At 42.5% G+C, this 16,909-nt stretch overlaps 2 protein-coding genes across 17 annotated transcripts in view; one reads left to right on the top strand and one right to left on the bottom strand.

Annotated features, from left to right (window-relative positions):
- Positions 1–1,193: 1,193 nt before the first annotated feature.
- CUTA (cutA divalent cation tolerance homolog) lies at positions 1,194–14,748 on the bottom strand. Of its 6 annotated transcripts, XM_044268632.1 has the most exons (8): positions 14,479–14,617; positions 14,324–14,397; positions 10,258–10,319; positions 7,316–7,458; positions 4,852–4,911; positions 4,592–4,637; positions 3,754–3,803; positions 1,194–1,766 (listed from the first exon to the last, which is right to left on the bottom strand). In XM_044268632.1, the coding sequence occupies exons 3-8, from the start codon at positions 10,309–10,311 to the stop codon at positions 1,667–1,669; spliced, it is 453 nt and encodes a 150-aa protein (XP_044124567.1). In that variant the 5' UTR covers positions 10,312–10,319; positions 14,324–14,397; positions 14,479–14,617; the 3' UTR covers positions 1,194–1,666. The 6 variants fall into 6 exon arrangements, with proteins under 6 accessions (XP_044124567.1, XP_044124570.1, XP_044124565.1 ...); XM_044268635.1 differs by lacking the exons at positions 14,324–14,397; positions 14,479–14,617 and adding an exon at positions 14,680–14,748; XM_044268630.1 differs by lacking the exons at positions 14,324–14,397; positions 14,479–14,617 and adding an exon at positions 14,645–14,737.
- Positions 14,749–14,832: 84 nt separating this feature from the next.
- The window catches only part of SYNGAP1 (synaptic Ras GTPase activating protein 1), a 198,006-nt gene continuing 195,929 nt past the window's right edge, over positions 14,833–16,909 (top strand). For all 11 annotated transcript variants that reach the window (XM_044305739.1, XM_044305745.1, XM_044305744.1 and 8 more), the window contains exon 1: positions 14,833–14,938. In XM_044305739.1, the coding sequence (XP_044161674.1) occupies positions 14,908–14,938 (31 nt within the window). In that variant the 5' untranslated portion in view covers positions 14,833–14,907. The remainder of the gene's footprint in view (positions 14,939–16,909) is intronic.

The raw sequence follows: 16,909 nt of genomic DNA on the forward strand, positions 1-16,909 counted from the left end.
GTGGGATTTTTATCATCATGTCTAAGGATGACTGATCTTTGTTCCAATTGTTTAATATCCAGGACTGTATGGTCCCGGTGTGGGCTTGGCTCCAGGCAACCGCTGTTATGCAGGAGGTCACGAGACCCAAGAAGCTCATGGCGTTCCTGATCGAGGTGCTGTACCGAGTTTGGAATTTCTCTACGATGTCGTTTATATTTTTCCTGAGGTAATGATGACTACCGAGTCTAGCATCACACTGAGGAACCTTCTGTTGGATGATGGAATTAGGGAAGATTTTTTTATATTTATCAACCAACCCAAGTTGGAAATTTTCTGTAGGAAGGTTTGCGTTTGTGCGGCTGTTTCTGCTTCCGAATTTCCCAGTAGGAGGAAATGGTCTAGGTATGGAAAAATTACTAGTCCTTCTTTCCTGAGGGAGGGTAACATGTCCACTACCGGTTTCGTGAAGATCCTTGGTGTGGACTATGCCAAAGGGAAGGGCGCAGAACTGAAAATGATGTATTATGTGATCTTTCTAACGCAAACCGAAGATATTTTTGTGAATTTTGATGTATAGGAACGTGATAGTATGCGTCCTTGAGATCCGCGGACATCATGTATGCCCCCCTTTTTTATTAGAGGAATAATGCAAGTTTCCCACAGGGAGACTCACGGATGGAGTAGCCGAAGGTGGGTCTGCACAGTCCATACAGGTCCCTCAGGAGCGGACATTACTGCTGAAGACAGGTAAGACGCTGTCCGAGAGCTGCCGCGCTGTTTGTTGAAGTACGGCGTCTGACGTCATCTCCGCTTTCCCCGCATGATGGCGCGCTCCCCCTGCAAGGCTCCGCCCCCTTACGGAGCAATCCGGGATCACAGCGGTGCACCCTCTGCACTTTCATTGACAGGACCAGGCAGTGATGACTTTTACACTGCTTGGTCTTGTCAATCAAAGTGCAGAGGTCGCGCCAGTTGCAGAAAGAACAGAGCCTCTAGGTGTAATGGCAACGCCCCTGTTGCTCCCAGAAGCTAATTTGCATATATTAAAACTTCATTTTTCTCAGCAAAGCGGGCACATAGGAACATGGGACCAACACAGATGCCTTCAGCTGCCAAGCGCACATGTAACAGATCAGCCAGTGTCATAGGTACAAAACTGCTGACAGATGCCCTTTAAGGGGCTCTGAAAATGAACGAAGGAAGATTTAAACTTGAAATTTGTGCAACTTTTTTATTTTATTTAAAGGTGTTATAAAAAGGTAAGGGAAACATGGCTGCTTTGTTCCAAAAACAGCGCCACACCTGTCCACAGGTTGTGTGAGGTATTACAACTCAGCATCATTTGCTAATATCGAGCTGACCTGCAATACCAGACACAAGCTGTATCTGGGGGGTGGCGCTGTTTTTCTGATTTGAACAGTTACATGAAAACTGCATCAAATTTCCAACAAAATGGCGACTAACGAAGCACACACACAATGCCGTAGGATCCTATGCACACCAGTGTAACATCTGGACGCTGCTGTATTATACTGCAGCGAGAAAACAGTCACATGTAAAGACAGAGCCCGACAGGGATGTGTAAAAATGGAAATAAAAACCAAAACTATTCATTCAAAAAAGAACAAGCATTTAATTCTAATTTAACGTCTTTCTCCCAGTCTTCAAGTCGCAGCTTCGGATCTCACTCCGGCACGTTGTCAGCGACCCAGGACAGATAAGGAGCGTTCCCCTGTTCTATGGGGACGCTGATCACCTCGCAGACCTCATACGGATGAACTGACCTGACCGAGCAAGAAAATAAAAAATGGAGACGTGATGTAAGGCAGCAGAGAGAAAAGCTGTTTTGACCATGCTATACTGCTGACAGCACTAGGTAGGGGCTGGGGACAGCAGGTCAAACATACGTTTTGTGGATATTTTCTCTCCAGGAGTAGTGTGGATATGAATTTTTATTCTGCTAGGTTCTGCTCCTTCAAGTGCACTGGAGGCGGAGCTTCATTGTACAGTGCGATCTGAGCTGCTTTAAAGCCCCGCCTCGTCTGCTCTGAGTGACAACCGAGCATCCAGCCAGGAGAACACGGTCACTCAGAGGGGAGGGGCTGTGAAGCAGCTCAATGCACAGAGCACTGCACAGCGAGGCTCCGCCTTCTGGGCACTTGCAGGAGCTGAATCGGGCAGAATAAATCTTTATATTCTCACTACTCCTGACAGGAAAAGCTCCATGAAAAGCATGTTCTGCTCTCCTCAGTCCTCACCTAGTGCCGACAGTATCCCTTTAAATATGATCTCACGACAGCAAAATGTATTTCATCCAACATCCGAATTCTGAGTTCAGCATGTACTCGCAGTATGATCCAAACTTTAAGAAGCAGGAGATTAATTGGAGAGAACCCATCAAAATAGCGCCACCCTTATCCAGAGGTTGTGTCAGGTATTGTAGCTCAGCACCGTTCAGGCGAATGCAATACCAGACACGGCTCATGGACATAGGTGGCGCTGTATCTCCAGAGCCTCCTCTGAAGTGTCAGACCCATGTAATATTCACGTTCACCTTGATCTTAGCCATGCATGTCTATGCTACAAGAGATGAGAGCATATACCGGCGGCAGTGTGACACATGCGTAAGTCTGAACATACGTTTACAGCGCTGCAGGCTGGGGGCAGTGACTTATTACTATTTTTGGAAAATTTTCTCCGAATTTTAACCCACAGCATACTGCCAATATAATATTGCCATACAGTGCTGTCATATACAGAGAACATAATACAGTCATGCAGTGCAAAGATCATACTACCATATACAGGAAAAATATCATCACATAGTGCAAAGATAATGCTGTCATACAGTGCCCAGATAGTACTGTCGTGTACAATAAACATAATACAATCATATGGAGCTAAGATAATACTACCATATACAGCAAACATAATTATGTCATAAAGTAGCAAGAAAATACTGTCATACAGTACCCATATAATACAGTCGCATACAATGAACATAATAATGTCATATGGTGACAAGATAATACTGCCATATACAGCAAACATAATAATGTCATACGATGCCAAGATAACACTGTCCTACAGCGCCCAGATGGTACAGCCATATACAGTGAACATAATACCATCATATGGAGCCAGGATAATACTACCATATACAGCAAACATAAGAATGTCATAAGGCGCCAAGATAATACCGCCATATAGTGCCCAGATAATATAATAAGGGCTAAGATAATACTACGATATACAGCAAAAATAATAACATCATATGGTGCCAAGATAATACTGTTATGTACAACGAACATAATATGGTGCCAAGATAACACTGTCATACAGTGCCCGCATAATACTGTCATGTACAATGAACATAATAACATCTAATGGTGCCACGGTAATACTGTCATACAGGGCACAGATAGTACTGTCATATACAGTGAACGTAATACTATCATATGGAGCTAATACTACCATATACAGCAAACATAATAATGTCATAAGGTGCCAAAATGATGCCGCCATATCGTGCCCAGATAATACTGCCATGTACAGTGAACATACTACTGTCTTATGGGCTAAAATACTACCATATAGAGCAAACATAATAACATCATATGGTGCCAAGATGTTACTTCCATACAGTGGCCAGATAACACGGTCATGTACAGAGAACATAATACCATCATATAGTAAAGATAAAGCTGCCCTTTACTCATAGTACTTATAGGACGAGGATGGAGCAGTGAGCGGAGCCCCCACTCCTCTCACCTGACATATTCTGTCAGAGCGGGAACCTTCGAAGATCTGGTCTTAATCATCTGCAACGAGACAGGGAACAAGAAGGTGAAAATGACTTTCAAGATGGAGAGTATTGATCTCAAGTAGGTGACACAAACAGGACGGAGACGTGTGCCCTGACCGCTTCTATCCAGCAGTACTACAACTCCCAGCCACACATGTTGGATGAATAGACTCATCACATTTCGTATGACAGCGTACACTGAAATGAAACCTATAAATTCACAGGCGAGCCCCCGGTTGCCCTCTTCATGAAGCTGTCTGCAGGGTTAGTGACCGCGACGTTGAGGGAACACCGTGGTCACCGGCAATTTTCTATCAATAGCCATTTCTCATGTGTCAAGGAAAGCAGTGGGGTCCAAAACGGCAGAGGATTGGTGAGATAAATAATCGTTATTTCTTATTTTTAAGCCCTTCTGTATCTTTTGTATTAAAAAAATATATATAAAAAAATTATTCCACCAGGAAACCCCTTTAAATACTAAAATTGTAGCTTTCTGTAGTCACCACTAGAGGGAGCTCTCGGCTATTTATAAAAGTCTAATTGAATACAATGATACATCAGCATGCAGAGCTCGCCCTCTAGTGGTGGCCACAAGCAGGAAGAATTTGACAATGTGTAAAAAGAAAGAATTAAGAATATGAAGCTCTGCATCAGAAAAACTGAGCTCCAGCCCCATAATGAAGCTCACAAGGACTGTCCTGGAAAATCAGCGTACAATAGTGGACATGTCATAGTATAGCCTCTACTTCTAAAAACAGGATGATTATTTGGGCAACTGCCTGAGGCTCATGGAGAGCAACTCACCAGCAATATCTCACTATCCTCTTCAATCTTCCCCTTCCATTCATATCTGGGGACGTAAAAAACAACAAAGTTAATGTAATGAATGCAGCATACTGCGATGTCCTAGGACTACAACTCTCACCAGACTATAACAACCACACACTGAGGAGATGGCAGCAGACTGCTGGAAAAGTACACAGTACAGGTAACAAGTGGGAAGAGTAAGACAGGGGACAGGCTAGACTCCCTGCATATGACACACCATGGGTACTATAGCTCACATAGAGGTGACCTGCGGTATGATATTCACACAGGCTGCCAGCTTCCGCTCCACCAAGCCCCTGTTTGGAGAGAAAATAATATCTGTCACTTCTAATGTCACATAGAGAAATCCACCCTGAACGTCACTTCTCAGACGACATTACAGTCCAATTATAAAGGTTATGTTACTAAAGTAGAGGTCTGCATTACAGCCATTACTGCCAAGCCCCATATGTACAAGAATATAACTACTATAATACTGCCTCCTATGTACATGAATATAACCACTATAATACTGTTCCTATGTACCAGAATATAACTACTATAATACTGCTCCTATGTACAAGAATATAACTACTATAATACTGCCCCTATGTACAAGAATATAACTACTATAATACTGCTCCTATGTACAAGAATATAACTACTATAATGCTGCCTCCTATGTACAAGAATATAACTACTATAATACTGCCTCCTATGTACAAGAATATAACTACTATAATACTGCTCCCTATGTACAAGAATATAACTACTATAATACTGCTCCCTATGTACAAGAATATAACTACTATAATACTGCCTCCTATGTACAAGAATATAACTACTATAATACTGCCTCCTATGTACAAGAATATAACTACTATAATACTGCCTCCTATGTACAAGAATATAACTACTATAATACTGCCTCCTATGTACAAGAATATAACTACTATAATACTGCCCCTATGTACAAGAATATAATTACTATAATACTGCTCCTATGTACAAGAATATAACTACTATAATACTGCTCCTATGTACAAGAATATAACTACTATAATAGTGCTCCTATGTACAAGAATATAACTACTATAATAGTGCTCCTAGTATATAACTACTATAATACTGCTCCTATGTACAAGAATATAACTACTATACTACTGCCTCCTATATACAAGAATATAACTGCTATAATACTGCCTCCTATGTACAAGAATATAACTACTATAATACTGCCTCCTATGTACAAGAATATAACTGCTATAATACTGCCTCCTATGTACAAGAATATAACTACTATAATACTGCCTCCTATGTACAAGAATATAACTACTATAATACTGCCTCCTATGTACAAGAATATAACTACTATAATACTGCCTCCTATGTACAAGAATATAACTACTATAATACTGCCTCCTATGTATAAGAATATAATTGCTATAATACTGCTCCTATGTACAAGACTATAACTACTATAATACTGCTCCCATGTACAAGAATATAACTACTATAATACTGCCTCCTATGTACAAGAATATAACTACTATAATACTGCTCCCTATGTACAAGAATATAACTACTATAATACTGCTCCCTATGTACAAGAATATAACTACTATAATACTGCCTCCTATGTACAAGAATATAACTACTATAATACTGCCTCCTATGTACAAGAATATAACTACTATAATACTGCCTCCTATGTACAAGAATATAACTACTATAATACTGCCTCCTATGTACAAGAATATAACTACTATAAATACTGCCTCCTATGTACAAGAATATAACTACTATAATACTGCCCCTATGTACAAGAATATAACTACTATAATACTGCTCCTATGTACAAGAATATAACTACTATAATACTGCTCCTATGTACAAGAATATAACTACTATAATAGTGCTCCTAGTATATAACTACTATAATACTGCTCCTATGTACAAGAATATAACTACTATACTACTGCCTCCTATATACAAGAATATAACTGCTATAATACTGCCTCCTATGTACAAGAATATAACTACTATAATACTGCCTCCTATGTACAAGAATATAACTGCTATAATACTGCCTCCTATGTACAAGAATATAACTACTATAATACTGCCTCCTATGTACAAGAATATAACTACTATAATACTGCCTCCTATGTACAAGAATATAACTACTATAATACTGCCTCCTATGTACAAGAATATAACTACTATAATACTGCCCCTATGTACAAGAATATAACTACTATAATACTGCTCCTATGTACAAGAATATAACTACTATAATACTGCTCCTATGTACAAGAATATAACTACTATAATAGTGCTCCTAGTATATAACTACTATAATACTGCTCCTATGTACAAGAATATAACTACTATACTACTGCCTCCTATATACAAGAATATAACTGCTATAATACTGCCTCCTATGTACAAGAATATAACTACTATAATACTGCCTCCTATGTACAAGAATATAACTGCTATAATACTGCCTCCTATGTACAAGAATATAACTACTATAATACTGCCTCCTATGTACAAGAATATAACTACTATAATACTGCCTCCTATGTACAAGAATATAACTACTATAATACTGCTCCTATGTACAGGAATATAATTACTATAATACTGCTCCTATGTACAAGACTATAACTACTATAATACTGCTCCTGTGTACAGGAATATGCGGGTCGCTCTTACCTTGCGATATCCTTGGCCACGGTCTCATTAGGACAGGTGACATAAGCAGCAGAAATGGATCCTGGTTTATACGCCTCGGTGGCCATGGAGAACGCCCGCAGTCCTACAGTCCTCAGCAGAGGAGTCATATACAACACGGCAGCCTGTGAATGGAGGGTCAGTCAGTGGACGCTGCATGTCAATATGCATGCGGTACAATAAGTGAACCGCCGGGGTTAATGACTGGCTGCTGCGGTGATGTTTCCCCAAGCGGTACAGGACTCCATGCTGGAGGCTGACATGTGGGAATCGAAGAGCAATTAACACAGCGGTAGACCCCCAGAGCCGAAACCGAGCAGTGGAGGGGAGCAGTGGAGTATAGTTCCCTTCACAAGTCCAGCGGGGAGGGGTGGCATTTAAAAAACCGTCAGCGTTGGACAACCCCTCTAAAGGATATGGACACCTTTGGGGAAATTTCTTTCAATACATTTTACTCATTTTAGGCTAAAAATAATTTTTTCATTTGGTCTTTATTAAAAGTGTTCACCCGTTTCTGAGATACAGGGATTAAAAATCAGTCTGTTTGCATGCTGTCACTTAGTTTTCTTTTAATCCCGTTATCTGACAGCTCATGTGTAGCTCTTATCTCCTAACTTAAACACTCATGATAGTTTATCAAACTGATAAGAATATGGCTTAGATTAGTGTTTATGAGGTCAGGAGATCAGAGCTACACATGAGCCATCAAATGACGGGATTAGAAGTAAACAGAAAGTGACTTTTGGAAGTCAACATGATCGATTTTATGTACTATATGATCTGGTTGATACCAAATGGGATAAAACAACAAAAAAAAAAAAACGGAACGAACAACAGCATGTGTGGATCGTAAATGGACAACAGGAGGCATGGCAGCTTGGGGTAATAATCTGATAATCAGCGACCTCGTATGTGCGAAATCACCCCGGTGGCCTGCTGTTGGGTCAACAAGCTGGGGGGGGGGGTGCTTGTTTATGGAGGGCGAATAAAGTGGCCAACTGTGATTATTCCCTGGGTTACCAAACCCTGCCTCAGGCCCAGTTAAGTATATGGTTTATCAGAAGTGCGAGGGCGCCATCTGCAGGAAGAGGACGACCACTGCTTCAAAGTTACCGAAAAACTGACTGGACAGGTCGTCGTAAAGAAGGCCGGAGGATACCCGAGTAAGGGGTGGAATTGCGGGTGTCAGTGGTTTCATTTCGAATATATACAGGGCCAGTTGAGATGTATAGATATAGGTAGGATATAGGATAATATATGTTGTTATATGTTTATACTGCAGTTTTGCTTTGTACTTTTCCCAAGTATAGGACACTGAGGGAATATTTGCTATCTGTCTTGTTATTGGATTGCTTTGTTCATATTTTATTTTATTCTTTCAATTCAATAAGCCATTTTTCTTTTAAATTTGGACTTTGCATTATTTGAAGCTTATTCTGGGATAATGTAGTTGGCAGAATCCCATTCTCCGGTGTCAGCTTGCAAGCAGACTGATTTTTAACCCCTGTAGCTCAGAAATGGCTGAACATTTTAACTAAAGACCAACTGAAAAATAAGTTTTTTTTGGGTCCAAGATGAGTAAATTCCAATGATTAAAAAAAAATGCCCCCAAAGATGTACATAGTCTTTAAAGGGTTGGTCCGGCCATAAATATTGATGACCTATCCTCAGGATCAATGTCTGATCGGTGGGGATCTGACACCCATGCTGATCAGCTTGGGAGGCTGTGCTCTGTACCAGCGCTACTTCTGGAGCAATTACTTGTCATTACACTATGTCGCCCCTGTTTAGGAGGTCAGAGATCAGCCGTCAGCTGAGCTGCCTGATGGAAAAGAGTGAAAATTCAGAGCCTGCTACTAGAGAAACTCAAGGTTGTACAAAGACAGAGGCTCACAATTTTAGAGTACAGACGATGTTGTGATCACTTTGTATTAAAAAAAAATTTGGGTGGGGATGTGACCAAAGTTCATTTCCATTACAGTATTCACTGCGGATAATAAATATTTTTGCATTTTCATAGAATGAGCATTTTACAAATTTTACTCTTTTTTATCATTTATTTTTAGATGTAAAATTGGGAAAGGGGCGGGGCGATTTCATTTTTGTTTAGATAAAACAAAAAACATTTTTTACTGTAATTTTTAGTCCCCTTGAGGGACTTGAACATGTGATCCTCTAAACATTTATACCATAGACTGCATTACAATACTATTACAGTCTATGGGATTTTTACAAGCTTCATGTAAAGCCCTGCTGCAGGCAGTGCTTAAAGGGGTTATTCAATTTCAAGAAAACCACCCCACATGTGCTAGCCCCTCACGGTAATAAACTTACCCCGCTCCCCTCCCCTCCTGGTCCCCGCATCGCCGCTAATGCTTCTCCCTGCACACGGATGAAAACATCTGGTGTCGGAGGGAGCAGCTAATGGCAGGTGGGGACAGGGACGAGCCTTCCTAGCATAGCGGGTGACGCTAGGGAGGTCTTGTCCCCGTCTGACATTGGCTGCTCCCCCCGACACCAACATCGGATGTTTTCATCCGTGCGCAGGGAGAAGCAGCAGTGGCGATGCAGGGACCAGGATCGGGGTAAGTATATTACCAGTGAGGGGTCCGGCACATGTGAGGGGGTTTTCTTGAAATTGGATAACAGGCAGTTTCCTATCACAGGCTTGGGAGCCTTCAGAATCATGAAATTTTGCCATAGGGGTCCCACTAGAAGACAGATTGAGCCCCCTCCCTTTGTCTAACCTCTTAGATGCTGCAGTCGCTACTGACCGTAACACTTGAGGCATTAAATGGGAGTTATTACACCTCTGGCACCACCTATGGTATGGGCTCAGCTCCTGAGCCTGCTCCATATTTCTATTAAAAAACAGCCCCTTTTTCTCTTATTCCATAGAATATTTCTAGGGTTGTAATACTTACAAATCCTGCTGTAAGCAAAGCCCCGAGTCTCAGAGAGGAGGAGACCGGATACATACACCGCCCTAGAAGACAAGACACATGAGCTGTAATCACTCCGCACACACGACCTAACATTAGTTAAAGGGGTTGTCTCATCATGGACAATGGGGGCATATCGTTGGGATATGCCCCCCTTGACTTATAGGTGCGGATGCCACCGCTGGGACCTGCACCTATATTGAGAACGGAGGCCCGCAAATGAAGAAGGGGGCACTGCCGCTGGCTTGGCTATTTCCGTCGGCCCCATAGAAATGAATCTGAGCGGGGGCTACGCATGCGTGGTACGCTCCCATTCCCTTCTATGGGGAGCCGGCTTGGTGGTGGCCGGATCGGAGTCCTCTAGCCACCACTTTGTGGGGCTCCATTATCGATATAGCAGTTAGGGGCGATATGCCCCCATTGTCCATGATGAGACAACCCCTTTAAAGGGGTATTTCGGATAGAGAAAATTATCCCCTATCCACAGGAGAAAAGCGCTTGCCATCTCAAGAACTCCCATCAAAGCGAGCGGAGCGGCGGCACGCATTTCCGACCAGCCACTCCGTCCATTTCAGAGGGGGGCTCAATGGGATCACATTTTCCTGATCGGTGGGTGTCCCAGCCGTAGGACCCTCACAGATCTATTAGTTATCCCCTATGCTGTGTATAGGGGATAACATTCTCTAAGGGCTCATGCACATAACCGATCTGCAAAACATGGAATGTCGGCCGTGTGTTATCCGCATTTTACGGAATGGAACGTCCGGCCCCTAATTGAAAAGTCCTATCCTTGTCCGTAATGCAGACCATAGGACATGTTTTATTTAATTTTTTGCGGAACCGACATGGAACGCAGAGTATTTCACATTTTTTTGTGGCCTCCTTGAAGTGAATGGTTCCACATACGGGCTGCAAAAAAACGGAACGGACAAAAAATAAGTTCATGCGAATTAGCCTTGCCCCTCTAAGTCGGGTTCATACTGCATTAGGCCCCCATTATTCTGTCCATCGGGGGTATACGTGTACGTTTTAAAACCTGAAAAATATTCAGGCCTGTACCGTGACAGAACATTCGCTTCACAGCTCAAACCATTCATTTCTGGACCCTGTTTGACCTGACCTTATTTACCTGAAAGAATAGTGGATTTTACTCCTTTATTCTGTCCAGAAAGAAGAAGAAAAGCAGGTTAAACGGAGTCCAAAAATGATTTAGTCGAGCTTTGTTTGCCCCCAAAAAGTGAATGTACCAGTCACAGTATACATCTGAATGCCTTTCTGGGAATGAAAATGTATGCACTCAACGGAAATCTCAGCAGGGGGCCCTCTTACCCTGTATTATACTCCAGAGCTGCACTCACTATTCTGCCGGTGCAGTCACTGTGTACAGACATTACATTACTTATCCTGAGTTACATCCTGTATTATACTCCAGAGCTGCACTCACTATTCTGCTGGTGCAGTCACTGTCTACATACAGCCCTGATCAAAAGTTTAAGACCACTTGAAAAATGGCCAAAAAATCATATTTAGCATGGCTGGATCTTAACAAGGTTCCAAGTGAGAAAACATTTTTTGGACATTCAATTTAATGAAAACAACGAATAAACTGAAACAGGCTGCTTTTCAGCTGATCAAAAAATTAGGACGACACCTTAAAAAAAAACAAAAAAACAAAAACAGAAATCCAACTTCCAAACATGAGCTCAGTAATGAGTAGCTCCGCCGTTATTGTTTCGGCATGCTTGATGCAAAGCGTTTCCATGAGGCGAGTGGGAACATTTCTCCAAGTGGTGAAGACGGCCGCACGAAGGCCATCTACTGTCTGGAACTGTTGTCCATTTTGTAAACTTCCCTTGCCATCCATCCCCAAAGGTTCTCAATTGGATTTAGATCAGGGGAACACGCAGGATGGGCCAAAAGAGTGATGTTATTCTCCTGGAAGAAGTCCCTTGTCCTGCGGGCATTGTGTACTGTAGCGTTGTCCAGTTGAAGAACCCAGGCGTTACCACACAGACGAGGGCCCTCAGTCATGAGGAATGCTCTCTGCAACATCTGGACATAGCCAGCGTCCGTTTGACGCCCCTGCACTTCCTGAAGCTCCATTGTTCCACTGAAGGAAAAAGCACCCCAGACCATTATGGCGCCCCCTCCACTGTGGCACGTAGAAAACATCTCAGGTGGGTTCTGCTTGTCATGCCAGTAACGTTGGAAACCATCAGGACCATCAAGGTTACATTTTTTCTCATCAGAGAATAAAACTTTCTTCCACCTTTGAATGTCCCATGTTTGGTTCTCTCTTGCAAAGTCCAAATAAGCAGTTCTGTGGCGCTCAAGGAGACGAGGTCTTTGAAGATGTTTTTGTTTTTGAAGCCCTTCATTCTCAGATGCCGTCTGATGGTTATGGGGCTGCAGTCAGCACCAGTAAGGGCCTTCATTTGGGTCGAGGATCGTCCAGTGTCTTGACGGACAGCCAATTGGATCCTCCGGCTCAGTGCTGATGACATTTTTTTGGGTCTTCCACTTGACTTTTTTGTTCCATAACCCTCAGGATCATTTAAGAAATTCCAAATGACTGTCTTACTGCGTCCCACCTCAGCAGCGATGGCGCGCGGTGAGAGACCCTGCTTATGCAGTTCAACAACCCGACCACGTTAAAAAAGGGAGAGTTTTTGCCTTTGCCATCACAACGTGTGACTACCTGACAGAGAATGACAATGAATCCACATCTTTCCACAGATTTGGCCTTTTAAAGGCATGTGGTCCTAAAATTTGGATCAGCTGAAAAAACGGCCTGTTTCAGTTTATTCGTTATTTTCAATTAATTGAATGCTCAAAAAATGTTTTGTCTCACTCTCATTTCTTCTTGTTGCATGTTGAAGCTCCACTTGGAACCTTGTTAAGATCCAACAATGTAAAATATTATTTTTTGCCATTTTTTAAGTGGTCTTAAACTTTTGATCAGGACTGTACATTACTTATCCTGTACTGATCCTGAGTTACATCCAGTATTATACTCCAGAGCTGCACTCACTATTCTGCTGGTGCAGTCACTGTGTACATACATTACTTATCCTGTACTGATCCTGAGTTACATCCTGTATTATACTCCAGAGCTGCACTCACTATTCTGCTGGTGCAGTCACTGTGTACATACATTACTTATCCTGTACTGATTCTGAGTTACATCCTGTATTATACTCCAGAGCTGCACTCACTATTCTGCTGGTGCAGTCACTGTGTACATACATTACTTATCCTGTACTGATCCCGAGTTACATCCTGTATTATACTCCAGAGCTGCACTCACTATTCTGCTGGTGCAGTCACTGTGTACATACATTACATTATTTATCCTGTACTGATCCTGAGTTACATCCTGTATTATACTTCATAGCTGCACTCACTATTCTGCTGGTGCAGTCACTGTGTACATACATTACTTATACTGTACTGATCCTGAGTTACATCCTGTATTATACTCCAGAGCTGCACTCACTATTCTGCTGGTGCAGTCACTGTGTACATACATTACTTATCCTGTACTGATCCTGAGTTACATCCTGTATTATACTCCAGAGCTGCACTCACTATTCTGCTGGTGCAGTCACCGTGTACATACATTACTTATCCTGTACTGATCCTGAGATACATCCTGTATTATACTCCAGAGCTGCACTCACTATTCTGCTGGTGCAGTCACTGTGTACATGCATTACCTATCCTGTACTGATCCTGAGTTACATCCTGTATTATACTCCAGAGCTGCACTCACTATTCTGCTGGTGCAGTCACTGTGTACATACATTACTTATCCTGTACTGATCCTGAGTTACATCCTGTATTATACTCCAGAGCTGCACTCACTATTCTGCTGGTGCAGTCACTGTGTACATACATTACTTATCCTGTACTGATCCTGAGTTACATCCTGTATTATACTCCAGAGCTGCACTCACTGTTCTGCTGGTGCAGTCACTGTGTACATACATTACTTATCCTGTACTGATCCTGAGTTACATCCTGTATTATACTCCAGAGCTGCACTCACTGTTCTGCTGGTTCAGTCACTGAATAGAGGGTCACTACAGAATGTGAAGCATTCACTGGCAGCAAGCAGAGATCCTGAGAATGAAATACAAAGTTGCAGTGAAGTGTTGCACCTTTACTTTGCATTTTTCCTGCAGTCTTAGACTCCAAACATACCAGTGCACCACTATCAGGCGGACTACAAGTCCCAGCCTGTCTCTTCTGCAGTACTTGTTCAATAATACCTCCCTTCTGTGGATACCCCTCACTATGCCGTCAGTGACCCCGATAGGGAAGCAGGTTTCCAGTCGTTTTCATACACCCCCTCCATGTTCCCAATTACCGCGCAGCAGCCGCACGCCGCCACTGAACTCTCACCCGGATGATTTCTTTAATTTACAGTTTTGCCACCACAAACATGGCGTCCGTCCTCCGACTCTTCTCGGCCTACACACCTACTTCCGTCTTTTAGGCAAGCCACTTCCGCCACTAGCAGTATGGCGATCGCAACGTTTCTATAGGAACGAGTACTCTGTCTTCTCCGCGCAACTTTATTGAGGTCACTGACGCAGAGACAGAGGCTGCAGCCTGAGGCAACGGTGCACCATGGGAGTTGTATCCCGGGGTGACGCTTCATGTGTGTATATTTACATGCTACGCCTACGACCACGTACATGTGTACATGTCTGTGTGTGTTCAGGGGCTGACCGCGTCATGTCCATTCGTGTGTGCGCCCGAAATGCTGCAGAACGATGGCGGGAGCGCCGCATCCTCATGTCATCCGTCACATACATGTCAGGGGGTGGCAGGCTGCATGCGTGTGTGCGTTCTCCATCTGCTTCTATCCGTAGTGGTGGGGGTATACAGTGTACGGACTGGTATATATGTATACAGGGGGTATATACTGAATACACAGGGTATATAGTGTACGGACTGGTATATATGTATACAGGGGGTATATGCTGCTTAGACATGGATATATATATACAGGGTGTATAATGTAGGGGTATATAGCCTACAGACTGGTATATATGTATACAGGGGGTATATACTGAACACACAGGGTATATCATTTAGGGTGTATATACTGCACAGACTGGGTTATGTAATGTATGGGTATATACTGCACTCAGGATATATAATATAAAGGTATATACTCTGCTCACAGGGGTATATAATGTATATACTGCACACACAGGGGTATATCATGTATACTGCACACACACAGGGTATATAGTGTATGTACTGCACACACAGGGTATATAGTGTATGTACTGCACACAGTGGTAGATAATGTATATACTGCACACAGGGGTAGATAATGTATATACTCTGCTCACAGGGGTATATAATGTATATACTGCACACACAGGGGTATATCATGTATACTGCACACACACAGGGTATATAATGTATATACTGCACACACAGGGGGAGAGAATGTATATACTCCACACACAGGGGTAGATAATGTATATACTGCACACACAGGGGTAGATAATGTATATACTGCACACACAGGGGTAGATAATGTATATACTGCACACACAGGGGTAGATAATGTATATACTGCACACAGGGGTATATAATGTATATACTCGACACACAGGGGTAGATAATGTATATACTGCACACACAGGGGTAGATAATGTATATACTGCACACACAGGGGTAGATAATGTATATACTGCACACACAGGGGTAGATAATGTATATACTGCACACACAGGGGTAGATAATGTATATACTGCACACACAGGGGTATATAATGTATATACTGCACACACAGGGGTAGATAATGTATATACTGCACACACGGGTATATCATGTATATACTGCACACACGGTATATAATGTATATACTGCACACACAGGGCTATATCATGTATATACTGCACACACAGGGCTATATCATGTATATACTGCACACACAGGGGTATATAATGTATGTACTGCACACACAGGGGTATATAATGTATATACTGCACACACAGGGGTATATAATTATATACTGCACACACAGGGGTAGATATTGTATATACTGCACACACAGGTAGATAATGTATATACTGCACACACAGGGGTATATAATGTATATACTGCACACACAGGGGTAGATAATGTATATACTGCACACACAGGGGTATATAATTATATACTGCACACACAGGGGTAGATAATGTATATACTGCACACACAGGGTATATAGTGTATATACTGCACACACAGGGGTAGATAATGTATATACTGCACACACGGGTATATAATGTATATACTGCACACACAGGGGTATATAATGTATGTACTGCACACGTGAATGTCATGTATGTATTGATCCCTGTGTCTTTTACATGTTGTATTTGGTGCCTCTTCTGCTCCCATTGCCTGTAATGCTCCGCATATGATTTGCATATGATTACGTTCTCCCCATGGCTCAGCGGTCGGACCCCCGTGGCCCTTGCAGGGGCTCTGGACGGCGGAGCAGCCTGTAGCTAGCGCTGCCAGCCCCCGGTGTCATGGAGATGATTGCCGTCTGGATGGTTTCCACAGGAGAAGTTGTGTGTGCCTGTGCGGAGGACGGGGCAGGCAGCCAGGCTGCGGCTCTTTT

Source organism: Bufo gargarizans, chromosome 9 (assembly GCF_014858855.1).
Source record: "Bufo gargarizans isolate SCDJY-AF-19 chromosome 9, ASM1485885v1, whole genome shotgun sequence".
Lineage (NCBI taxonomy): Eukaryota > Metazoa > Chordata > Amphibia > Anura > Bufonidae > Bufo > Bufo gargarizans.

What these genes read in the sequence shown, in the direction of transcription:
- CUTA (XM_044268635.1), bottom strand. Translation starts at nt 10,311, where the DNA reads ATGTATCCGGTCTCCTCCTCTCTGAGACTCGGGGCTTTGCTTACAGCA. An exon ending in ATACCGCAGGTCACCTCTAT is followed by an intron (nt 4,638 to 4,851) that starts GTGAGCTATAGT and finishes TTACGTCCCCAG; the next exon opens with ATATGAATGGAAGGGGAAGA. An exon ending in GCTCTGACAGAATATGTCAG is followed by an intron (nt 1,767 to 3,753) that starts GTGAGAGGAGTG and finishes TTGCTCGGTCAG; the next exon opens with GTCAGTTCATCCGTATGAGG.